Raw genomic sequence first — 26,817 nt, forward strand, 5'->3', positions numbered from 1 at the left:
AAGCCTTTGGATCGTCTTCAAAAGAATTGCTGCTGGTTTTGAGTCCCCTGGTCATCAGATGGCATGGGACCAGGAGGGAACATATGTTCCGACAGGCCCTTCTGTGGAAAATTCTGCTCACTTGTGGTTTCAGGGGCTTTTATGCTGAAACACAAAAAAAAAAGCACCAAACCCAATGCAAAAAAACAGTGATTGACTCAACCAGTTGCACGCTGCACTCTTTCAACCCTCTATACCAACAAAACAATAAGCTAACATCTTTTGTTCAATTTGTTTAAAATGAAATAAAAGGTTAATATTTTTCTGTTTACCTAAAATGCCTTATAAACATAAAGTGTGGCTGTTTTTCACCTAGTGAAATAAGCCATCTTGAAGTTTAGAGGAAGAAGGCTTATTCTGCCTATGAACATTTATAAAGAGGGTTTGAAAAGGTACAATCCTGTAGTCAGGGCATTTTCATAGAAAAGCCCGGTACTTTCTTATGTGCGGATGCAACAGAACCGTCTGCCAATGTACTGTATCTGACCTGTACTCTGTTCAGCACAGTTTCACCAAAGCATCTCCCATATATTTTTTTTTCTTGAAGCATCACATGGAACCTGTGTGTCTAATGTGCCCAATCACAGCGAGATGTTCGACAGGTTCGAGAGGAAGCTAAGCCCTCTCTGGTACAAGATAACAGGAGGTCAGGTTGGGACAGGCTGTGGCGTGCTCAGCGACGGAAAATCTCTGTACTTCAATGGACCTGGCAAAAGGGAGGCGAGGACTGTTCCCCTGGACACCACAAATATCAGGTCAATCCTCAGTGCTGCTTCTCACAATTGTCTGTGTATTCATGTTGTCTCCTCTCTGCTATTACAAGCGTAGATGTGAGAAGGTGTGAAAAGTTTTTCTGGTAATTGCAACTTGTATAAGAAATTTTAAAGCCAGAGAAATTACTTTTTTGTTCATTCTGGTGTACTACCTCCTTTTCTTGAGAGGGAAAACTTATGTTAGAAATGGAATGGAATAGCAGCATAGAAAATATGAAGTGTTTATCCTTCTGAGAAGATGGTTTGCATTGTATTCTAGATGGACAGGCAGAAGATGTGGTCTTGAGACTGCACAAAACCTAAGATTCTGCCCATAGCTGGACAGAAAAACTTCCTTTCCCCGGACTGCGCTGAATGGCAGGCACGCCGATGGCATAGCAATGAGCTGTTGTTTACTTGCCAGATGTTGTGAATTAGTCCACTTGTCAGAAGTGCAAAAAAACCGGAATGTGAATTGTTTCTGTGTAGTCAAGAGGCTAACAAGCCTTCACCTCTCTCCCCGCTACCACTGAGTCCTGCTCCGCTGGCAGCAATTATCTCTCAAATTGTCTTATTGATTAATGTAATTAGGATAAACAAAGGCCTGTTAGTTCTAACCATTACTTAGCCTGGAGTTTGCTGCTGCTTTGTCCAGTCTCATGAGGGATCTCGCACCTGAAACCTTGCCCACCCTACAATTTTATCAGTTAGCTTAATAAAAGATATTTCTCCTGACAAATACTGCTCCAAGAGTAAGAAATGCCATGATTTACTGCATTATTTAATTTGTGGGATCATTCAGCAAAGATTGGCCACAAGTTACTGCTACGGCTCTCCAGCTCAGACAAGTGGTGCTCCTTAGGGCAGTACGGGTGCTGCGGGTTTTGGGACATCCTTAGCTGCTCCCCGGCACTGAGCAGCACAGTACCACCTGCCTTGCCTCTGTCCCCTGCGTGTCTGACAAATTCTCCTCTGACAAATATATGAATTATTTATATAATTATGTAAATTACTTAATAATTAAATTAACTAATTGTTTGACAAATATGCTTTGGGCAAGTACATGTTTACACTGGAACTCTGGGAAGGTCTGAGCACTTCTTTTCTGTTCTGCCATCTTTTTAAATCTCATGTTATTAATCCTGTGAAGTGTAATATTGGAAGTAACGACATCATCAAGAAGTCTATGTTCAAATGGTATTTTTAAATTCTTCCTTCTTTCCTGGAGAAATCTTTTTATAAAAGAAAAAGATTTTCTTTAGCTTTAAGATTACTTTGAAACCACTTTTAATGCCAGATATACATATTTATAGTTTTCCATTTTTATAGAGTTTGAACAATTTAAAAAGTCAAAAGAAGTTTTAAAATGGTGAGCAATGCTCTTTCTTGACTTTTTCAGTCTATCGCTACTTCTGCTTTGCATGAGAACATGGTCATTTGATGTCTCAAAACTGCCCCAAGAACATAAATGGCCAGAGGGACACCTGATAAGAGCAACTAAGACCCCTCTTCTGAGCAGGTGCTCACCGTGTGAGCTGCTCTCCTGCTGTGACTGATCATTTTGTCAAAATAAACCAGCATTGATTTTTTTTATAAGCATCACAGTGAGCAGTTTAACTTCCTTGAACAAGTCAAGTTTGACGCCACATCCCTGGGCTGTTTGCTAGACAGAACAAAAGCACCGGTCACCTCAAACACAAATGGGACTAACATGGATTTTTCAGTTTCTTCAGCCACACATCTGCTCAAGGGTAGGATTCTTCTCATGCAGCTTGACCAGAACATGGACTCATTAGATTACAGCAATTATCCCAGGCTGCTTTTATGGTCAAAGGAAAGAAATAGCTACTTCAAAAGGGCAATGCAACTCATCCTAAAAAAGGGTTAGCTAAGGCCAGTGCTTTGTCTTCTGGAAGCATGGGTTTTTGTCATTAATTATAAGGGAATCTGAGTTGATCATGTAAAACTTAGACATCCAGCCTTCAGACGCCTTGCTTAGAACAGGTGCATCCCACTTTAATGTTTGAGACCATCTGTAACATTAACTGGGTCTTTTTTCCTAGAAGCAGAGGCAAACGAAGTTTGTGAGAGTGTGAAGGGTTAACTGAAAGACCCATGCCCTAAAAAGAAAATAATTCCTCAGCCTTGAAATTTTTTCCGTTATGGGAGCTAAAACTAATGTCACTTGAAAGAGGAGATTAGAGGGAAGCACTTTTTCCCATTTTGGTATTACATTTTGCATTCAGTAATGTTTTGCATAGAATTTGGCTATCTTATTAGCGGTCATCTTAGCACAGTTATCTTTTATTTGTGCATGGGTTCTTTGGTTGGGGGGGGTTGGCGACTGAGTAAACAGCAGAAAAATATGCCTTGAAAGACATACCGTTAGAGATGTGGATTGAGGGTTGTGAATAGGAAGCTGAAACTCCTGCAATAGATTTTTAAGCTTCTTATTTTTCAGGTTAATAGTGTTTTCCCAGACCTTTCAAGATCTTGTTTCATTAAATCAGGCATGGAAGAGCAAAAAACTGAAAAAATTTGCAAGATATTGAAGTTTTATTTTCAGTCTGAATTCCTGCAGATCTACCTATGCATATTGCCTATCATCTTGCTTCAGTTACAGCTTTTTGTACGTAAAGCATAAATTTTATGTAAGGAATGTGAAGAATTTTTGTTCTTTTCTGTAAGAAGTACAAAGACCCTTCTCCTCCTCACCCTTTTCTTCCCAGAGGAGCAGGGTCCATGGGGGCTCGGTGCTCCCAGTCCGTTCTGCTCCAAAGGGGTTGAGATTTGCCAGCCCGAGGTGTGTGGTGCTGCTCAGGGAAGCAGTCCAACAGGGCACCACCAAACTCAGGCCTCATGCTCAGAGCATTTACAACTAAAGCTTGCTCCCTGAAGCCAATGATTGTAAACAAGCACTCGATGTTTAGCATATACATTAAGTGCTATCATAGTCTTAGCTTTGTTTGTCCTATCATCTCCTTATTCCTTTATATGATTGACTACACTTTTTTCACAGACATTAGGAGAATGTCCCCTAGCACTAAAGAGAGCTGTAAGTGTCAAAATTCATTTCACGCAGACCATTTTTTGCCCTACACTTCAGAAACCCCCTGGAGTCTCTCCATCCCTTCCTTTTTGTATGGCCCAGTGCTCCAAAGGCACAATTTCACCAGCAGTATTTCCATCCTCCTGACTGACAATACGATACCTGGATGCATCTTGGTTACTGATGAGCTACTGCCTCCCACTTTGATGGCCTGTCCCTTATGATGCTCTTCACTATCTGTTCAGCGAGAGAATTTGCAAACAGTGCCTACCTAGCAGCTAGATAAAAGTCACAGAATATATATATTTTTTCCAAGCGGTGACATCTGGCTTGTTAGCTGACTTGGCTCCTGTCTGCATTACAGACTCCATTGCTAATGACTGCACAACCATCCCAGAGAGCTGTTCTGGGTCAAACGTTTACGGATCAGATGGGCTGATTCACCCTTCTGCAGAAAGGGGCTTTTTTTGTCTTTTCTTTCTGCTTTTTACCAATCCTTACATTTGGCAAGCATAAAAAAGAATTTCATGATGGAACTGTAAATCTTTTCACCTCTGAGACCACTGTCTAGTGCTTTATTGCCTGCATACTGTCTCAGACAACAGAGCTGCAGCAAACAATAGGACTTACTAAATTGCGTAATACTGTCAGCCCGTCTGTTCTTGAGCTATCTTTGGGGTTATATTATGAATGAGACTGATGAGTTCTTCTGGCTTTTCCCAGTCCCTATGGATATACAAAACACCTCAGATAGGAGATACCAATTTCAATAACAGAACTGGAGTGCGGTTGGTTTTAGAATCGGAAGATGATCGTGATATTGTGTATGTAGTGGTGGGTGAGGGAAATTGGAGTCCTATCTACGTCGTACTGGCTCTGGCTGTAGTCCTGTGGCTTGTCTGTGATGTTACTGATGTCACTACAAATTAGGACCAAATCCCCTAAAGTGAAAAGAGTTATCCTTGTGGGGAGTTATTTGAGTGACAAATCAAGCCTTGTTTCTTCACACAGAGACACAAATTCACCTCGAAAATACATATTTAAAATAAAGAAGTTATCTACAAGCAATAGAATTAATGAAGCCTGGTTTCCTTTAGATTTGTATTCTTTTTTCCTCCAAAACCTCTGCTTGGCAATGATCCCATCTCTCCCTATGTTGGTCCCTGAGGACACCCCCAGCACAAGGGACAAGCAGTTGCTTCCCAAAAACATCACATCAGTGAGTACTCCAATAGTTATAACACAACAGGCAGGCACCATCCTAAGTCAAAAACTGGCTAGGAAACAAGAAGGAGAATGGCATCGCCAACTTTTAGCATGCAAAAGCTCAGTGTGGGGGTGAGTCCAGGTTTCCTGCTCTGTTCAGGCGCTGTTTTGGGTGTGCAATGCAGACAACCTGTGAAGAAGGTGTAGATGAGGGGGCAATGGCATTCTCAGTCATCTCAAAGGTCTTTACATTAGTTATGACAAGACTGAGACAGATGTCAGAGACATGCAATGAAATTTGATGAGTAAGCAGCAGGACATTAATTGAAACAAATTGCTGTTATATAGCACAATAGTACACATCTAAGAGGAAATGTAAACTACTCTGATACCACAAAGTCACAATTAAAAATATCAGTTCAGCAAGGGTACCAGGGCATCACTGTAGATTGGGAAAAAAATTGACAATATTTTGGAGCACAAGGATGGGATAATTATTAATTCAAATATAGCTAGATAGGAATGTTACAGGCTTAGCCAAAGTTCTGTCAATAAAACCAGCGACACTGTCTCAAAGGGATGTTGAGGCTTTAGAAGGGTTGCAGAAAATGGTCATGGGAAAAATCAAGGACATGAAAAAACTTTCATGCAGAGAGACAGATGAAAAGGTTGCCATGGTTTACCATAGAAAGGAGGAGGAGAAGGCAGGGAAGTGATAAAAGCACTGACTACAAGGAAGGTTGCAAGAAAGGCAGATCAGGAACATTTTTTTTCCCCCATCTCATGACGTGAGAACAAGAGGATATTCAATGAAATCAAAATGTACAGGTTCAAAATCAAAGGCTCTACTTCACAAAATGTCCCATGAACTCTTTTCACTGAAAATTGTTTACATCAAGAATTTGAGGACCAAAAAGGGATTGGTGGTTTAGTGAGGATTTAATAATTTTATTAAAACTCTAATATTGTACTTTAAAGCTTAAACCAATTACCAGAGGCCAAGGTCAGATCTGATGTAAGGAGCACATTTGCCTGCTTTGGAGTTTTTCCATCTTTGTGTGAAAGAAGGAACTGCTAAAATCTGCTACTCAGTCCAACAATACATTTATTAGGCACAGGATCAATAAACCACACCACCTTTTTCTGTCTTGGGTCCTCCACTGTTTACTATGGCAATGCTTGACTTCACTGGGAACATCACCTCATCAATAAGCCTGGAATAATGACCTAACTGAAAATGCCACATTAGTTAAGGAAGGAGAGTTATCCTGACTGATCTTGCGCTATCAGAAGATAATTTCACTTCTCTTCTACCCTGATTTTTTTAACAGGCTAGTTCAATTTTATGTACAAATTGCAAGCAAGGCTATTGGTAACTCCTGCAACAGACCAAGAGCCAGGAATGAAGGTAAAGCTTCTTTTCCTTATAATAAGCTTTTTGTATTTTGGGTCTTCTACAGTGTTTTTGCCTTTTACTGCCTTTGCAAAATCAAAAAGATTTTTTTATTTTTAACATAAATCCATTACCTCTTCAGTTTTTATAAATGGTGCAGAAAACTATTTACTTTTGTTCCACATTTGTATTTAAAATTATTTCCACCAAACCTAATGGTGACCTATCAATAGGAGTAAATTTGTTGGCGCTCTGATGGCTTAAAACAACATTTACAAGAAGAGGTGTAATAGCTTTTATTAGAGTACTTGATAGTGTTGGAAAGCAGGTAAATTTACAAGTACAGAGGGCTTTCTTCAGGTCTGAAATAAAAGGAATAAAATTCAAGTTCACGATAAAGTGGGCAACCTCCATTTCTGACCTGAAGTAGAGTTGTGTGCCTGAAAACTTGTTCAGCTTCTCAACTGCACCGGTGGGTCTCACTAAAGATTGCCTTCCAACCCAAGCTCATACATGATTTACCTGAAATGCAAAATTATAAAGCTGCAGCTGAAAATATATTTAGTCTAAAGAAATTCATCTCTCCCAGCTGTCTCTTATTTTACCCACATGCTTAGAGTTATTGGGGCAGGAGGCTGATATTTGTCTGGGAAGGATCGGCAGAGTGTTGGGAGCAGAATCCCCATGTAAAGTGGTCTAGTTACATGAAGACAGATCACTGACATCTGGTAAATGAGAAAACCTCATTTTCCTCTCAGTATAAATCATTTAACATCAGTGGACTGTTTCCTGACACATGGCATTTACATTGATACTGACTCAGAACTGTCATCTTTCAGCACAGATTACACCAAGGGTTTGATTGTCCTCACATTTGCACCAGTATAAGACACAAGAAAATCCATTATCTTTGAACGTACTCCAGCATAAAAGAGTTTTAAGAGAAGAAATACACATAAGAAGTGCTTCTTTCTTCTATTATCCCCTGTGATGAGCTCATAAGTGACTTCACAATTGTGCTATGTCCTAGTGTTTGCCATACTGTTTGTAAGATATGAAGACTATTTTAAATTATCTAAATATTACTATAATTAACTTTTAAGGATGCTGGGAGCTCGCATAGGTAGCATGAGCATTGTGAACTACCCATATTGGGAGCCCAGCTATCAGAATTACAACTTAGTGTCCCACACAAACTGCAAGGATATCCAATATGAAATAAATATTGACTATATTAAGAAAATCACATTATTCCTATGGTTTCTGTGGTACAATCATTAATTTCACTGCGGTTGTAAAAGATTTGATCCTTTGAGTTTGGTGAAGACAAGCAAGATAACGTGTGGCAGCTGGTAAGCCCACGTCACATTTGTGGTAGGACTTTGTCCACATGCTCCTGGACCAGGAGATGCCAAAAGGGTAGGGGAGATGCCAAAAGCGGCGTGCACCGGACGGGGGTTGGCAGCTCCTGAGTACAGGCTGAAGAGCTGCCCCCCCTTTGCTCTATACAGTCAGACTAACTGCTTTTCTTAATTTTAAATACAGGGCTTGTCGTTCAATACACAAATGATAACGGGATCACCTGGCATTTGCTGCGAGAGCTGGACTTCATGTCGTACCTGGAACCCCAGGTTGTTTCAATAGACCTGCCTCGGGAGGCCAAAACCCCCGCCACCGCTTTCCGCTGGTGGCAGCCACAACATGGTAAGCAACACCATCCTAAAAATTCATTAAGCAGTTTTACACAACCCACATGTCAATGTTTCTCAGTATGGACACGTTCTGCAGAAACCTCAGCTTACCAAAAATACGGTGAACTGTTTGGGTGCTGTAAGAGCATATTTAGGCTTTCCTCAGTCACACTGCAGATGTGATTTTCTTTTATAGCACCAAGCAGAATAGTGGGCTTAAGAGTAAAATTGTTTAAGAGCTAAGTTTGAACCAAAGATGCTGAGAGATAACAGAAGGGAGGGGAAAAGAATATTACACAGAAAAGCCTAAATAAGATTGGAGGATTTACCTGAGTGTAGAGTGACCTGGGATGCAAAATGGCTTACACATTTTATCTCACTTTTTCTCTGTTTTGGAAGAGGAGGCATAACTTGGCCTTGAATCTGCCTACCTAGTGGCTCCCATCTCAGTACTTTAATATCTCCACACTCCAAAACAGGACCCCCATCCTCTGCCATTTCTGGTGTCCCAGCGCCCTGCTCCCCTGCCTTCTGCTGCACCTCCAAAGCCCACTCAGCCACTTCCCACATCCTCAGCTGAAAGTAAAACCCTGGTGCTGACTGATACCTACCGCCACTGAGAGAGCTCCCACCTTGCGCGGGAGCACGTTACCACTATTAAAAGTGTCCTGATGAAGTGTCTCACCTTTGTGCAAGGCAGCAGCTCCTGGATCCCTGCAGGAAATATAAGGTGATATTCAGAAATATAGCAAAGTACATTTTAACAGCAATTCCCTGGGGAGAAAAGCACACAGCTTACATTCAGGTAATTACGGTATGCAGCTTCTTGGATATCATTTATCAATTTGATGGTGGTTTTTTATTCGTACATTTTCTTACAATGTATGTGCTGGAGTTAATTGTCCTCACTAGGCAAGAGAGTAGACAAGGCAAGAGCAATGTGATTTAGTTAAGAAGCCAGTTCATATGGGAAAAATGCTGAGCAGCAACTGGTGCACGATCTTCTGCCACGATCGTTTCCACTGGTGAGTGGTGCAATGTCAGACCTGTTGCTACCTCCCTGTGTCCTGCCCGTGGTCGCTTGCTCTGGGGGCACCTAGATGACATCTGTCCCTGCTGAGAGTGGTCACTCTAAGACCACCTGATGGCAGTCCTGTGGCTCCCAGTAAGAGGGAGATTTTATGACTGGAGGTTGAAATACCATCTTCCATACCAGCATCCATAGGTGACAACCACTCCTCATTACAGATATTAACTCCTTCATAGATTGTCCTCTGTCTGCCATAACTGAGTGCAGAGTTGCCCTATCAGCCATGACCCATGTTCCTCATAGTGGCAAGACAAAAATCCTGGCACATCGCTATGAGCTCACAATTTATTGTCAAGACTTTCCTTCTGTGAGGGCAGCGATTGTACAGTAAGATGACATTTTCAGCATGCCAGTAGAAAGGTGAATTGAAATGAAGGGCTGGAGGAATGGTCTGGAGATGATGGTGAACTGAGATGCCTGTAGGCTGGAGAGCAAGAGAAGAGAGGTTTCCAGGAAGGATAAGGTGAAGAGCACTTCTGTGAATACCATCTGTATCAAGAGCCTTCAGCATTTTCCTTTGTGTACTATCCTCTTCCATACAAAAGGTACTTTGGGAACTAGACAAAGGGCTTTCTGATTTAGTGTGGGGAATGGCAGGAAGGTTGTGACCGATAAAATGAAAATCCCCAATCTAGGGGCTCAGGGAGTGTCTCATTCAAATACAGGGAGAGCGTATGATAACAAAGGCACTGAAGCTTGAGAAATTAAGAGGGAAATACCTGTATTTATCTGAAATAGAAACATACTCTAGAGTCCAGGTTCGTCCTTGAGCAATGTTTTAGTCTTGTTTAACAGTGCTCAGTCTACATGACTGCGCACTGCTCACTGGATGAACACAGGATACGGGCATAAAAACTAACTAACGGGGACTCCACTAACCTGCACGTTCTGCTTTTTATAGGGAAGCATTCAGCTCAGTGGGCTTTGGACGATGTCCTTATAGGGATGAATGACAGCTCTCAGACTGGCTTCCAGGATAAATTTGATGGAACTGTGGATTTACAAGCAAGCTGGTACAGAATACAAGGAGGTCAAGAAGACATTGACTGCCTGTCTATGGATACAGCTCTGATGTTTAGTGAAAACATCGGTATGTGTCACCAAACATTGCTACATTTGTATGCACCTATTTTATAAATTATTTATGGGTCATGTTTTTACAAGATGGGAGGTATATACAAATTCAAGTATATAGTAATCTGCAGGGAAGAGAAGGCTAAAAAAAGGTGAAAATACAGATAACAAATTTGAGTGACAGTACTGAAAGCATATGCATAAGGTATACTTTTTTTCGTTGTTTTTCTCTCTTTTCTTAGGAAAACCTCGTTATGCCGAGACTTGGGACTTCCATGTATCAGCCTCCACTTTCTTGCAATTTGAGCTGAGCATGGGTTGCAGCAAGCCATACAGCAATTCCCATAGCATTCACCTGCAGTATTCTTTAAACAATGGGAGAGACTGGCACCTGGTGACAGAAGAGTGCGTCCCTCCAACCATCGGCTGTCAGCACTACACCGAGAGCTCCATCTACACTTCAGAAAGATTCCAAAACTGGAAGAGAATTACAGTCTACCTCCCACCCTCAACCAAGTGAGCACTGCTCTTCTGGCTTGATATAGATTTTGCTGATCTAATTTGAGCAAACATCCCCCAGCTCGGGAATTTTCTGCACGTCTTCTAAATTATTAAATGTCTGTTGTCACGCCATCAGAATTTTAAATTTCACTTCAAAATATTTCATCAGATATAATATGAACTGCAGAAACTGAAGGAAGTAACAACTTTGGATGAGTGAATTCTTAAGTCTTGCCTATAATCTATGACAGCAAGAACAGGAATGCTAAACCAACCTTTTCTAACATTTACCCAATAAAAAGCAATAATTAATGCACTCGCCCATCTTTTCATGTAAAAGTATTTTCTGTCATTGCACATAACTTATAATGTCATTTGTCATCCAAGATTTAGACATGTTAATTATGACATTCAGCAAGTCAAAACGCATGTTACTGGATGTGTCGCCTCCACTCATTTGACCGGGAGGAGAGCTCTGCCTGCCTCCTAGTGATATCACATGGTTGTAAATGGATGTGGCAGATACGCTGGCATCCATCTCTCTGAATAAAACTATGCTCTAGTTTAGAAATAACAGATGCCAATGATAACGCTTACCATTATTCTGAATAGTTCTGTAATTCATCAAAGCACCCTACACATTACCTCTGTGAATTTCATCACCCAGAAAATAGGGTGGTAAAAATGGACACACAGTAAATGAACTGGGACTGGGGTTCACATCTTGGTTTCTAATTCCATAGTTCGCTCCAGAGGACCATGCATCTTCTTCCAAAGAATCTTCTTCACAAATATAATGATATCCTGATCCTGTCAGTGTCAGAGGGCAATTCTCTGTGTTGTTCCAGGATCAGCTCCACAGCACATTTCCTGCCTGAACAAATCCAAGATCATCTAACCCATTGCATCTTGACAGATTTTTTTTCCAAAATACTTTCCTCATCTGAGGATAACAAGGCAGTCAGCAATTACAGCAGTGTGTATGCATGTCCATGTTTGTACATATATAGTCATACATTGTTATACATATATATACACTAACATATGTAATCATTGTTTTTCTTTACACAACACTTAGTATAAATGAACTTTCATTACTTCTTAGTTTACTGAAGCAATTATATTGTTTTAACTCTGCTAGCAACACGTGGAGCTGTTGAATGCTAATGTAGCTAATATTTCCTGCTCAACCACTTTGTTGACCCGCGAGAGTCACAGTAATGTCGACTTTCTAGGTTTTCACTTTGGGCATCTTCCTTTAGAGTCTGCTGGAATTTTGCCTGAAAACTAACCTGAGAAATTGAAACTTCCAGTTTCAACTGGAATATGAGTCTTTTCCAAATACAGAGTCGTGCTTATTAATATGCTTTTGTTGTCCTGAAGTCTATGGGATTTTCTTTACTATTTAGCACTTTGTGGAGCAGACATTTTGAAGCCTGAAATACATTCACTCTGTTTTTTCTAGCTCTCCCAGAACACGGTTCAGATGGATTCAGTACAACTATGCCTCTGGTGTTGATTCTTGGGCTATTGATAATGTGGTCCTGGCTACAGGGTGCCCCTGGATGTGCTCAGGCCACGGCATCTGTGATGCAGGTCGTTGTGTGTAAGTAGCAACCTGCTTAACCTGCTTCATAGAAAGGATGTTGTGTTTTATCTAGGCCAGATGGATAACACCTTTTCCTCCCAATTTGTTGCTAGGTGTGACAGAGGCTTTGGTGGTCCGTACTGTGTCCCTGTCATTCCTCTGCCGTCTGTCCTGAAGGATGATTTCAATGGTAACTTGCATCCAGACCTTTGGCCTGAGGTCTACGGTGCTGAGAGGGGAAACCTGAATGGTGACACCATCAAGTCTGGAACAGCTCTCATTTTTAAAGGGGTCAGAGGTTACTTACATTGAAAAAATGAATAAAAACCAGTAGAGTTAAAAACAGAAAGTAATTTTTTTGTTGTTTCCCCCCATATGTTTATGTCAAAGTCTTTAGGCTAGAGTTTGACATTTTCATATTTCTTGCCTTTTCCTGCCCTAAATATGCACCATGTTTGTCACAGTTGTTTTTTATGAACAAATGCGTTTCGTCTGTTTGTTGGCTATTACTTTCATTTGTGGTATAAATTCCTCCTTAACCACCAAAGGAAAAGAATGAAACTCTGCGGCTGAGATTCTTGAGGCCAAGCGAGTGATTTGGAAATTCGGTACACATTACAATCAATGGGGTTTGTGTCTTGAAATCCCCTGATTGGCTTTTGAGTATTTTGAATAATACAGATTAGTCAGCACTGTAGTCTATGTAATCAATGTTTATGTAGTTAGCCTGTGTTTTACTTAATTCTATCATTTTGAAGTTTTCTAGCTCTTTAAGGAATTTTTTGTTAATTACATGTTAAAAAAGGCCAGGAAATATCATATTTTCTGAACTTCTCAGTTCTTCAACAAAACACATAAATAGAAAGACTTTTGTTCACATAAACACATAAATTTTAGGCTCACACATGAGTCTTCAATTGACACTGTGGGTTCAGGTGCCCTGAAAAAGCAAAGTTTAATAACTTTGGGTGTAGAAATGAATTCTTTAGAAATATTTCTTTGCAAAACCTTGACTCCAGTTCAACCTCTTTAAATCATCTAAATTACAAATCACAGGATATGAATTGTCTAAAATTTGGATTGGTTGTTCCTGCAGATTGTTCCCCTAGGGGAATGGGTCTGAGAAAGACGGAAGCTCTGTGAGGTGGAGTTTGCCAGATCTCTGCAGAACAGGGACTGGCTCTGGCCCCAGGATCCACACAACATTGAGCTCACCTGTAGAGATGGACAGGACCTGAGGGGTCACTGTGAGGTTTCCTGTCTGCGTCCTTTCCATATTGCTCTAAGTCAAGAGGTTGCCCCAGAAGAGAACAGTTGTACAAAATATTTTTTGAGGCACAGGAAAAAGCTCCTAGAGAGGAGTCTTCCTGCCTGGAAATTAGGGTGCTTGGCTACTATACAATTTGCCAAAAAAGTAGGTATGCTAGCTTGGACTCAATGTCCAAGTAGGTCAGCTGCAGTGCTTGCAGATCAGATCACATCCCAGTGGTTCAGAGCATGAGCTGAATGAGCTGTACCTGTGTCTGCACCTGATCATGTAGCTGTGCCTCTGGTGGTGGCACACCCCTGTATCTAGCCCTTTCCATTACTATGGCTCACTTTGCCAAGGCTAACACTATCCCCATTTTCTGCCTGGGAGAAGGTGTGGGACAGAGAGCTACCTCTCTCACAGCCACCAGCAGTCAGTAACAGACAACATCCAGACAATAGTAAGCTGCAGAGCATCTTCGATAATGGGAACTGAGATTCATACTATATATTCTGTACTTGCAGGAAGGACTGAGAATGCTTGTTTCAAGAGATCTAGATTGCACTAATACCGTGTACATCCAGTTTTCATTTAAATTTATTGCCAAAGGTAAGATCGCTGTTTATTTCCTATCACTTCTCTAGCTTGATTCATACACAGTAGCATCACAGAAAAGAATATGGGTTTACGTTTTCAACTTCACTGTGCATGATCCTCAGTTTACGGTAGATAGTATGGGAACTTGTTTTGAGATTCTGCATCATCCCTACCTCGCTAGCAGCCTACATGGCCACCTGTGCAGTAAAAGAGTAAACTGTGGTGGTATCAAAAACAGCAGAGCTAGTACAGTCTTTGAGCAGAAGAGAAACAAAATAGCTCGAGATTTTTAGAGATTTTGCCATATGTTAGGGAAAAATGAATTTTTCAGTTTATAAAGTCATAAAATGGTGCCTATAGTAGATTACTTAAGGGACAGATAAGTTGAGCAGAAAGAAACAAAATAGCTCGAGATTTTTAGAGATTTTTGCCATATGTTAGGGAAAAATGAATTTTTCAGTTTATAAAGTCATAAAATGGTGCCTATAGTAGATTACTTAAGGGACAGATAAGGAACTAGAGAGTTTTTCATTGTCAAGTTTCAGTCCACCGCTTTAAAAGCTCTTACCATTTGGCTTCCTAGTAGGTATCATAGAGATGACTAAAACCCCATAATTCTATTTAATTGTGTATGAAGAATAGTCAGACTTTGCAAGCCAAGTTTACAAGTTGGTGTAACAAGCTTGAGACAGTTTCTCTAGTATGAGCACGTTCAAGCCAATGATTCGGTCTTACCCTGCTCCAAGCCCTCTGGCCTTGCAAAATAATTTTATCCCAGTGAGGAGTGACACAGTGGAGAACCACTAACCTGGTTGAGCATTTGCGTCACTCCCATGCAGTCTCAGAAATTTTTCCCAGCATTGCTTGTAGAACCGGCACTTCAAGGCTGAACTTTCAACATGCAAAAACCCCTCTCCCTTTGGTGGAAGGTGAAAGATGTTCATAGCTTCTGCGGGAAGCTCAGCACCCTGGGACTGAACTCACCATTTGCCAAAGGACAGAGTGAAAAGAGTTTTGATAAATAAATCTTAGCCAAATTTCTGCATGGGCAGGTAAAAATGTAGCTTTTTCTGAATTAAGTTTGATTCCCTTTAATAGGCATTTAATCATATATATTTGGCTATTTATTACTATTTTTAAGTACTTTATGGAAAAGAGAGAAAACAATAACAGCCAAAAACATAACATGCCCCAAAACAATAACATGCCCAATACTTCATGTTTAAAAGCAAAATCTTTGTGAAGACTTCTTTTATGAAACTATGCCTTGGAAACATTTCTACATATGATCCTTGCCAAAATATTAAAAAATATGATGAGTAAAAAATCATTCTGTAAGGCAGGAATAGCCGAAGGCTCAAGGCTGGATTTTGATACTTGACCCACAAGAGGTAAAGCAGTGAAACTCCAGGAGAAATCTTTTCTCATTAAATCTATATGGCTTGCTAGCCCTAGGCCTGGATCCAGGACTTACTCCCAACAAGCTCCCTAATGTTGAATGCAAATTAATATAGCTGGGCACATGTCAGCTTAAGCGTTAAGAGCAGTGTGTTGTTTACTGTTAATTGCCACAGGTAAGCTGAAATCAGCTCCTGACTGCAAATGTCTCCTCCCTGCTCTGTTCCACATGTGGTGGTTGAAGAGAGACTTTGTGCTGGAGCAGAGTGGGGCAGGAGCGTTGCACAGCAGGTGCCCTGGCTTCAGCAAATTTGGTTAATTTAAGAGCAGAACATGGGAGAAACTTGCACAGTAATGCACAGTGAGGCAGGGATTAAGAAACTGTCCCTTAGCCCTTTTCTGCTGCTAGTTCCTGCCCTCATACTGAGTTTTCACGGAACTGCCATCACTGTTCCTGCACTATGAGGGGAGTGGAGAGCGTAAATTTGTCTGAGTGAGAACCCAGCTCAGAGATACCATCACTCAGATGCTGATGTTTCTGGTCAGCAAGTCAGGCACAGGCCAAACGTACACTGGGGACTGAGCTTGTGCAGGGTAACCAGCATTAAGTGCAAGTGCTGGGCTCTAATCAGCATATGTTAATACACAGGGCTGTATAGAGCCTTTATTGACTCTTTAAAGCTTTTAGTAAAAAAAGGAGGAACTAGTAGTCAGAAAATGTAAATTTTACTCTTAGTTCCACTACTGATTTTTAGTCCCAGATTAAAGCACAGAATATCGATTTGTTGTTGTTGTTGTTAAAACATGCTAATAAAGATCTTCAGCGCTTTACATCAATTACATGATTTCTGAGCATGAATATGCTTGTATCAGTGTCTGCAGTCAGAGCCACGGACTATAAATTTGTGAGGATAAGGACGGTGTCTTTATCTGTGGGTGCTACAGATGATGATGATAATGTCTGGTACCTGGGAACAACAAGCAAATAAATACTGAATTACTGAAAAATGTCTGTGGTAGAAGGAGCTGGTTTGTTCTAATCTAAAAATTTACAACACTGGATAGCTTCTCATCTAAGTAAATTAACTGTGACTGTACATATAATGAACAGCAATGCAAATTTAGCCCCTAATTCATTAGCATTTTGCAGACAGACAAGCAAGGGAAAGCACAGGAAGATGTATATATGTAATACACATATAACCTCTCAACAGCTTAAGTTGTTGTTAAAGCAAGCCCATACTCTGTAATAGATGTCAAAGTAACCTAATTGTATTTACACTTGAAGAAGTGTTTTTGAGCTAGTGCTTTTTAAAACCAGATTTATAACAACGTAAATGCATGTCCTTTCTGCTGCAGGCACCCCCGAGAGGTCTCATTCCATCCTGCTGCAATATTCTGTCAACGGTGGCATCACTTGGCACCTGATAGATGAGTTTTACTTCACGCAGACTACAGATGTCCTCTTTATTAACGTTCCTCTGCCCTACGCAGCCCAAAGCAACGCAACGCGGTTCAGGCTCTGGCAACCTTACAACAATGGTAAGGAAGAGACGCCCATGGGACCCCAGGTCCACACTTGCACAGCTCAGCATCTGTAAGAGGCTAGATTTTTGAACTCAACAATAATAGAGACTCTTAAATCATGTTTTCTTATATTTGAACTCCTTCAATTAAAATTATCGCAGGATTATGTTTACTGTTCTTATAAAGCTGCTGTATGCTTTAAAGTGAAAGTACGTTAACCTAATACCCCTTGGCTGCGTGCAGAAGACTATCAGCTTTGGTCCTGGAGGGACTGGGAGATCAAGCAACAGCGATAAAGTTAACTTCACTCAGGTTCTTCTCATTATTTCTAATGGACCTGATTCTCGTTTACACTGAGGCCCCATTAGAATGCTCCAATTATACAAAAGTGTCCCAAGTGTAAATGGGAACTGGGCCTACCTTGCTCAGAATTAACTAGGCATTAAAAACCCATTTAGAAAGAGTATGTAGTGAGCAGTTAATCTTTTGATTAAATTGTAAGGGACTGTAGAAAACCACAAGAGGAACGCAGCTCATTCCTCCTGATTACCAGAGATGTGCCAGCTGAAAAAAGCTCTCTTCTGCTCTCAGTTACTCTGAGCACATCTCTTGCAGGAGCTGACATTAAGGGCTCTAAAGAATTCCAGCGATCGTTTAGACACAGTGATACAGCAAAGATTTATTCCACGCAGGCAAGTGCCTAGCGCACCTCTAATAAAAAAGCAAATTCAAATCCAGTCCTAAGAATCCAGTTCCAGTCCATTCTTCTGATGGGTCCTGCCTAAAACATTTAACTAAACTTTTTTTGCAGACGTTATCCTTAAGTAGGAATTTCATTTAAAAGAAGCCATTTAACTTTCTCTGATCAACACAAAGGCTTTTACATAGATTAAAAAAACAGTTACACAAGAGATCTGGCAATCTAATCCTTCCTCTGCAGTTTGAAAGCACCAATTTTGCAACACATTTGAATTCATAATCCATTGGAGAGAAGGTCTCTCAGAGTTTCCTTTTCTCTCTAAGAGCTCTTGCCAGACAAACACAGGCTGCTGAGTGCAAGGAAAAAGGTGCAGAATGAAATAATCCTTTTAGGCTGCTTGGGCTCTACAGCAACTGCTCATTTAGACGATTCTTAATTAAAGAAGACATTGATGCTAGAGTTTCAAAGTAAATGTGATTTAAACAGAAGATACTTGCTCAACACAGGTTTTTCACTCTCCAGTTCTGTGACTTCTGTAAATTTTAGAGGAATAAAAGTTAATTCTGTAGGGTCAGACTGCAGAGCAGTATGGGGACTATTTTCATGGAAAATGAAAATAGTGAAGCCACTCCTTTAGCACCCTCTTCTCAATGTAATCCATAAATACTGGCTACTATTCTGCTCTCTGGTAACAGTAGTATTAGGTTTTAATAGGTATGTTCCCCTTTTCTTTGTAGGCAAAAAAGAAGAAATCTGGATTATTGATGACTTCATTATTGATGGAAATAACCTAAAGAATCCCATGATCCTTTTGGATACATTTGACTTTGGTCCCAAAGAGGATAACTGGTTTTTCTATCCTGGTGGAAACATTGGGCTTTATTGCCCATATTCATCTAAGGGAGCTCCGTAAGCATCTCTCAGCAACACATTAGTGATTGTGTAATAAACTGAGCCTAAAGTACCCCTCTCCTTTTTTTACAGGGAAGAAGATTCAGCTATGGTATTTGTTTCAAATGAAGTTGGAGAACACTCCATTACAACAAGGGATCTAAGTGTAAATGAAAACACTATAATCCAATTTGAGGTACTTGTCCTCAGAAAGTTACTTTGCCTTTTGCTTAGAGAGTTCTGTTCTTTCAGGTTCTGCTCTTTGGTGTATTCGCCCAGCTGTTATGATTGCCAAGCAGAGAAGTCTGTCTAATTTCCACTGTAATTGCTTTGATGTTACCTTCTCCCGTGTGGGTGTATCATGAAGATTTTAACACAGAGATAAAGGAAGTTTCTGCTTCAAAGTCTTCTAATTTCTTGCCTAAATTACTACTTTGTCCATGCATATATACTTGCACTGATAGCATTAAAGTCCATGTCCTACGAGTTGGAGAGTGACCACTGGCAGACAAGATGATGAGCACCAAAATATAATGAAGGTCTAGATTGCCACTTCACAACCTGCTCAGGATAAGCGTGCAGCATTTTCATGAGCTGACGCAGTGAAGAGCTACAACTTCATCTGTGACAATAGAGATTATTTTTTCCTGCATGCTGGCTTAACTGCCCTGGTTGTACTTTCTCAGAGAGCCAAGGCTCTGCTTTCATTTTGCTTCTGCCCATGCTTTCATAGAGGCTCTAGTGGAAGCTGTTCTTTGTCCATGATGGCCTAAATTCATCCCATCTTAGGAAGTTATCTAAAGCTCATGAATAAGGAGCATAATTTTTTGTGCTTCTCATATAATCAGTGGAAACAGGCACCCCAATGACAACACATAGTCTGAACTAAACTGTGTTTCTTGTTTATCCAAAAATCTAAACTGTGCATTGGCTAGGGCAGCTACTGGTGAGAGTAACCATTTAGCCTGGTATGTATTAGTTTAGAGGGATCATTATATTGTCATTAAGAAATTGTAAAAGAATCTTGCATGTAAATTGCCATGACACAATTACCAAGTTGCTTTTAACAAAGATATAGCAAGCTGTAGCATTAAACAGTAAATGATACCAGTTTATAAAAAATTACTCAAATAATACTAAGGGTTTTCTAAGAAAACTATGTTTAGCTGTGTACTCATGCATGCTTCAGTTTGTCATGCAACTAATTCATAAATTATTGAATGCAAACCGTTTTCTGTTTTAGAATATAGATTACAGCCTGTAGAACAAAAATATTTGAGGTCACTTTAAGATATTCATAAGTCTTCAGAGCATTAACCTCATAAAATCTACATGCTTACTTCCATATGTGGTAAGAACATTGTTTTCAGCTCACGTTTTTGAGGACATTAGTATAAATGAAGTTATGCATAATGCAGTAGAGTTTCTCTCTGTGTCTCAAGAGTCAAAAACTATATTGGGTCAAGCATCTCTCTAAGCTTCCAGATGAGTAGACAACCCTTCTAGTCAAATGTAGGTTGATGGGACTCATGTGCACTGAAAAGTGATGAAGGAAATTTGACGTAGGATACATTTTCAACATTCACGCACAGTTCTAAGTATTAGTGGGTTTTAGAAATAAATAGATTTTCATTACAGAGTAGTATGTTGGAAAGACACTTATTTTCTGCTACAAAGATATGTAAAAACCCCAAATTGTTTCATAGTTTTAGTACAGGCTTTGTATTTCATCAGCAATGGGTTTTTATTTATTGCATGGTAAGTGTAGTACATCTTATTTTATATGACAGAGTCATCCTGTAAGGGAACTAATTCCTCTTCTTTTATATAAGCAATTTGAAACTAAAAGAACATCTTAATATCAGTGTGAAAGAAAAGCAGACTAATTTGCACTGGGGACGTGCAAAAAATATGTCTTAAGAGGTCTCGGATTCTGTACAAAACATCATTTTATATATTTTTCAGTAGTAGAACTGCTGTTCATGTAGGTTTTCTGCCTTTTCCACTGTTCTCTACATCAAGAATCTTGTAAGTTGAGAAGTTTGACACTGCCAAACTATATTTTGGTGTGACATTAAATCTAAATGCAATCCAGCTATGATACTCTTTTAATGCTGTCTCCTACGGCTTTGCCGCTATACGTGAGCAAATGGGTAGTGAGTATGAAAGCTGAAGAACATATTGAAGTGATACAGCACACACGCTGTGGCATAAGCTTTTTTGGGGGGAGGAAGTGTAACACAAAAGAGGACCATAGTGCAGCTCAGCAATTTAAGAAAAAGTTTGTTTGCACATTTTGTTTTAATATTTCTGGTTTTAAAAATGCACATTTTTTTGGTGCTGTGATTACTTCAGTCCCTGCCAGAGGACTGCAAGAACTGATGCATTTGCTCCAGCAACATTAGCAGCTCTCCTTTGGGATTTTGTCTAATTAACTTTATGGTTTTCTCTCAGTAGAAATAGTTGGGGATTTCATATTACATTCATTTTATGATAAGCCAGAGTGCAATATGCCCATGGACAGGTAAGGCAATGTGCGACAGTTCATGTTCACGTGGATGTCCTGAGTGCATCATTCCAGTTGTTAAATTAGTTCCCAAATCACCATTTTCCTGGGCTAAATAATACTGTACCAAATGGGGGAGGCTGACTAAGATGAAGAGTGATTAGGTGTCCCACAGCCTGCCCTATGTCATCTTCTGCACTTCATGTCTTGGCCCTCAGATCAATATCGGCTGCACCACTGATAGCTCCTCTGCCGACCCGGTAAAGCTGGAGTTCTCACGAGATCTGGGGGCAACGTGGCACCTGCTGCTCCCCTTGTGCTACAGCAGCAGCAGCCACCTCAGCTCCCTGTGCTCCACCGAGCATCACCCAAGTAGCACTTACTACGCGGGCACCACCCAGGGCTGGAGAAGGGAGGTCATTCACTTCGGAAAACTGCACCTCTGTGGGTAAGTGTCCAGCTCCTATTCCTGCCCAGCTGCTTGTTGGTTTGTTTTTATTTCTGTTTTCCATCCAAAACGTTCTCCCAGCACAAGAGCGTCCCATAAGAACCGCAGCACTAGAGCAGACCAGATGACTAGTTTTTCTCTGCTTTTTGTCCTGAATGTCAGTTAGTGTTCAGACAAAATAGTGTTTATGTTCAACAAAAATATGTTGTGCCTTATGCTAATGTAGAATAACCACAGATAATTTCCTATTTATCCATATATCTATCTAATCGGTGACATTTTTATGGAAGTGGGTTGCGTAGTAAAATGAATGCAAAACTGACTATCTTTAAAGCTCTTTCAATGCTTTTTACTGCAGTGCATTAGCCACTTGAATTCATCAAGGATATTCTTGCATGAAATTTGAGATTCATTAGCAAATGCAATAAAATGTGAGCTAGTATAAACTTGATTCTGTTTCAGTGTAAGGAAATGGACTGATCTAAATATTCGAGGTCTCTTGTAGCTGCAAAGTTCTCTCATTCTAAGAAATTAACTGCTGCAGTCACTCAGAAACTTAAAGTTTGTGGAACAAACCAGATTGGATGATAACAGATACGTAGTATAGAAAAACAGTATGTGCTAGCAGGCATAATAATATGTAACTTTTCAAAGTATAAAACAGTACTGTTTACCTTTTCAGGAAAAACTGTCCTCTAGCATCAACTCAGTTTATGTAAAAGATCACATCATTAAGGATTAAATTCTAGCACGTATGAATGAAAATGAGCTATGCAACTATGAGACTTTATGAGTCTATGCAACTACAAGTCTATGCAGCTATGAAACTACTGCGTGCAGTGGGCCCTCCACTAAATAAGTGGCCCCATATATGCCTCTAAAAGTATGAAAACACCCGTATAAATGATGAGAACCAAGTTTGGAAAGCCTGGATGTTTAATAATTTAAGAAAATGTTTAAATTTTAAACTTGAATTTTCTGGTTTATGACAGTTAACATTTCAAACATGGAATAGGTAACCGTGTCCTGCAGCAGCTCATTTGTCCTTCTGTTTTTGCCCAAAGGAATTATTTCACCCTTTACCCAACTATCAATGCATCCCTCCAAATGAAGATTTTGACTATGCAGACTCCTAATTCATTTAAACCTTCCAGTTATTTCGATTTAGTCCTCTGTTCCTGAGTGTTTCTGTCCCATTTGCCTGCTTTCCCTCCTATTCCTCCCCCAACATGCCAGGCCAGAAGCCAATTGCTGACAGGCAGCCAAACTCAGCAGTGCAGAGCAGCTTCCATGGAGCATTCAGTGCCATGAAATTCTTGGGCCAGAGGGCTGAAGGGGGATTTTTCTCCACCAGAATCCACTGGAATAACAAGAAAAAAACTCCAAACCTGACTCCTTGTGTAATTCTAAAAAAAAAAAAGAGCCTTTTCATCCCCAAAGTGTCAAGTGATTATATTTAAATGAAGATGAAGACATTTTTAGTTATTTCCACTATGTATGTTATTTTGGAAATTAATATATGTTCTCAGCACATAGCTGTAACTATGAATTAGTATTCCAGTTATGTCCTGAAGGAAAAGCCCAGGGTCTGTTGAGTCAGTGAAGAAACACCTACCCACTTCAGCAAAACTCTGCTTCAGACACGAGTCACACTTCACCTACACCTTAGAGAAGGAGCTGACATGCCTCAGGGGTGGAACGAATCCTGCCCATGGGGCTCCTCTGAAGAGGAGCTTACACCACCTTCAGCCTCACACTTGTGTCCTTCACCTCAGGGCACACTAAAATCAATGTTTCTCACTTCCAGCAGGACTCTGGTTCTCGGGTATCTTTCTTGAAACTGTTAGTATGGTCCCCACCCATCAGCTACTCCTTATCACCTGAATCCCCTCATAAAAAATCCTTTTTAGCAAATCAAGACAAAAAAACTTGTCAGCTACCTGTGCTATTGATTCACCTGCTGCATTTAGATATCTCTAACAAGACACATTAAACATGCAATGCAATTAAGTGCTTTCCCCTTCTCACTCTTCTGGTTTCCTTCCTCCTTTAAAACATTTTCTCATTGGGGAATAAAATTAGTCTCTCGTGTTTTTCCCCTGCTTGGTTTGTTTTCCCTCCTTCCCCAGTCGGTTGCTCTTTACATGTAGCATTGATGCAAGTAGCACTTAGGAAACGAATTAAAGATGACAGGGCGGCACCCAAAGGAGAATATAGTTTAAATTAACAACTTGCAATATCAGTCTGGTTTAAGATTAAGCCGCCTGAAAGCAAGCTGTATACCTGTCACACGGCACTTGATGTTTTCTTTCCGTGTAACTGAGGGTGAGATCTTACCACCCCAGTTCCACAGGTGGTCTCCCTCGGGGCAGAGTGGCAACCTGAAGCAGGATTCCACTCTTTAGGAGAGGGTGAAAGTGGCCCGGTCTGACCCAGACACTGTATGTCAAAGCAGAAGGAAACTCCTCAGACCACGGCCATTCATTCTCCCCACAAACGATGGAGAGAAGAGTGGTTAGATTTCAATTCCTGTTTTCAAGTCCGTCATTCAGTTTTGGTACTACAACTAATGAATAATGTTATTTTTATTTCTGTCAGTACTTGGGTTGAATGTCAGCATAAAGACGCACGAGGTACTAAAGGAATTAGATATAGCAGTCAGTTTCTAGAATTAAGCTATTTATCAAGCCAATTCCAACAAAAAAAAGTACTATATATATACATAGCGTGGTATATATATGGAATACAAAAAAGATGGAACTATTATTTAAAGTAAGTACACTTTATGCCTTTTTCAGGTTGGCAAGGTTCAGATGGTACCAAGGATTTTACCCTGCTGGATCCCAGCCAGTGACTTGGGCCATTGACAACGTGTACATCGGCCCGCAGTGCGAGGAGATGTGCAACGGGCACGGCAGCTGTATCAATGGCACAAAGTGCATCTGCGACCCCGGGTACTCTGGGCCAACCTGCAAAATAAGTACCAAGAACTCTGACTTCCTTAAGGATGATTTTGAAGGTATTTCTTCTCTTTTTTTGGTCTGAATTCTGCCTGTTCATCTTAGTGGAACCCAGGGCTCAAGAGATGAACCAGCAAAGTCTTTCTCACCTCTACAGCTTCTGAATTTCATTTATGCTGTGGGACTATTCCCATGAACCAAGGAGTTTAGATGTCATTCTCAAGCACGGTTTGTGAATGTCTGATGGCTATCAGTTGTCTGGTTTGGAGTGTCTGACTCTGTGAAGTTGTTAATGCTGGAATACAAATTCTTCACCAAAATAGAAAATTGCATGTAGAAAATAATTTTAGAAGGAAATGATGGTTTGATGGTAGTTTGACTTTAGCACAGACAGAACGCATGCAAGCGAGGCAAACAATGGAGGGCTTTAAGGTTGTGTTGTTTTTCACTACAAGGGAAATCTAAGTGGCCTTAATATGGCAAATATAATTTCAGAGCGGACTGTGTGTCTCAGCGGTGAGGGCCACCACTCGGCAGGCACAGCAGACCCCAAGCGAGCAATGCCAGGAGGGAACTCAAAGCCTCATGCATGCCTGGGCACACACAGCATCCACGCACACAACTCTAAAACCACCTCGAGGTTTCCCCCACTAGCAAGCATGGCACGAAGAGCATGCTTTGAATAAAGCAGCACCTGTGAACCAAACTCATCTCTTCATAGGTGCTGCTGTTCATTTTAAATTTTCCAGTCGTTGCTTGCATGCTACCACAGGGGACTCAAAGTTTTTTTATAGACCTGGGTAATTTGTTGTTATCTTAAGAAAAATGAAGAAAAGTGGAAAATCCTGTGAATAACTGGAGACTAAGATCCCAAATTTCATACTTATGGGTTTATTTTGTTTATTTTGTTTTGATTCATGACAGTTTTCTAGAAAATGTTGCATTGAAACACTGAATATTTGTTCACTCTGCATGTAATGTTTAATTCAGCTCTCTTCCTCTGGAAATAGTACTCTTGCAGTCGGAGCACTTCAGAGTAAATCATAAATATGTATTTACTGTGTATTCAGGTCAGCTGGAGTCTGATAGATTCCTGCTTGTGAGCGGTGGAAAGCCATCAAGGAAATGTGGTATCATGTCTGGAGGAAACAACCTTTTCTTTAATGAAGAAGGCTTACGTATGCTGATGACTCGAGACCTAGATTTGTCACAAGCCAGGTAACACAGTTTTAAAATTCTTTCAGGATTTCACTGAAGAAATAATATACTGAAGAGTAATACATATGCGATACTTCTGTGGTAAAGGCAAGCTGATATATTCTGTGGTCCTTACTCTAGCAAATATTCCATTTTAACCACTGTTACCATTTTAAATTAAATTTCCCTTGAACTTCAATGGGATTGACCATTTAAATGTTACTTTTTCCCTTGAATAAGAACTCCAGGATCTGATGCCACACCTGCAGTAGTTTATGAAAGTTTTTATTTCCTAAATGCATAACATGAAAAGTCGATTGCATGTCACATGCTCTGCTTGTCTTACCATTTGGTGTATCACGAGCCATTGCTGAAACAGAAGTATCTGCTGCCAGTACAACTCTTACATTCATCATCTCATAATTCTTTCATTTCTGAAGCTTGCTTTCTTCTTATTGTGCACATTTGTTTCCAATAATTCACTGAGAAATTCCCATCAAGCTGTCACCAGCTACACTGAGCACAGCAATTGAAAAACAAATATTTTTAGTGTATTTAGAGATTATGTTGTATCATTACGGCCTGCAGAAGAGATATTTGATGAGTAAGACATGGCAAGCAAGGCACATTAAAAAAATTTACACTAATATATATTAAACCACATCCTAACTGCATGCATGCTGACAAATAGGCATTGTATTCTAATTTATTCAGTATCTTAGCTTATATCCTTATATTATTACTTTGGAGAGATTGCATTTTCTCCAAGACTTTTCTCCACTGGTCTCTTGTAAACACCCTACTCCTCTCTAATGTTCTGTGGGAAAAGCTTTAACAGGAACTTTATCTCTTTTTTGACTTGTCTTCATTAGCATTGAATCTTTAAATAATGGTTTAATTGCAGAGCCTCATGGTCAATAAAGATGCCTAATTTCTAACCATTATATTTTTTAGATAAGCA

The 26,817-nt window shown here is 40.2% G+C and overlaps 1 protein-coding gene across 1 annotated transcript in view; it reads left to right on the forward strand.

Annotated features, from left to right (window-relative positions):
* The window catches only part of RELN (reelin), a 309,109-nt gene that overhangs the window by 242,800 nt on the left and 39,492 nt on the right, over positions 1-26,817 (forward strand). Inside the window, exons 31-44 of the mRNA XM_009289098.2 lie at positions 587-794; positions 6,378-6,454; positions 7,985-8,143; positions 10,122-10,310; positions 10,537-10,810; positions 12,261-12,401; positions 12,497-12,674; positions 14,157-14,241; positions 16,987-17,169; positions 18,592-18,763; positions 18,839-18,941; positions 21,470-21,699; positions 24,498-24,718; positions 25,730-25,877. Of these exons, the coding sequence (XP_009287373.1) occupies positions 587-794; positions 6,378-6,454; positions 7,985-8,143; positions 10,122-10,310; positions 10,537-10,810; positions 12,261-12,401; positions 12,497-12,674; positions 14,157-14,241; positions 16,987-17,169; positions 18,592-18,763; positions 18,839-18,941; positions 21,470-21,699; positions 24,498-24,718; positions 25,730-25,877 (2,368 nt within the window). The remainder of the gene's footprint in view (positions 1-586; positions 795-6,377; positions 6,455-7,984; positions 8,144-10,121; positions 10,311-10,536; positions 10,811-12,260; positions 12,402-12,496; positions 12,675-14,156; positions 14,242-16,986; positions 17,170-18,591; positions 18,764-18,838; positions 18,942-21,469; positions 21,700-24,497; positions 24,719-25,729; positions 25,878-26,817) is intronic.

Source organism: Aptenodytes forsteri, unplaced genomic scaffold (assembly GCF_000699145.1).
Source record: "Aptenodytes forsteri isolate BGI_AS27 unplaced genomic scaffold, ASM69914v1 Scaffold137, whole genome shotgun sequence".
Taxonomy (NCBI): Eukaryota; Metazoa; Chordata; class Aves; order Sphenisciformes; family Spheniscidae; genus Aptenodytes; species Aptenodytes forsteri.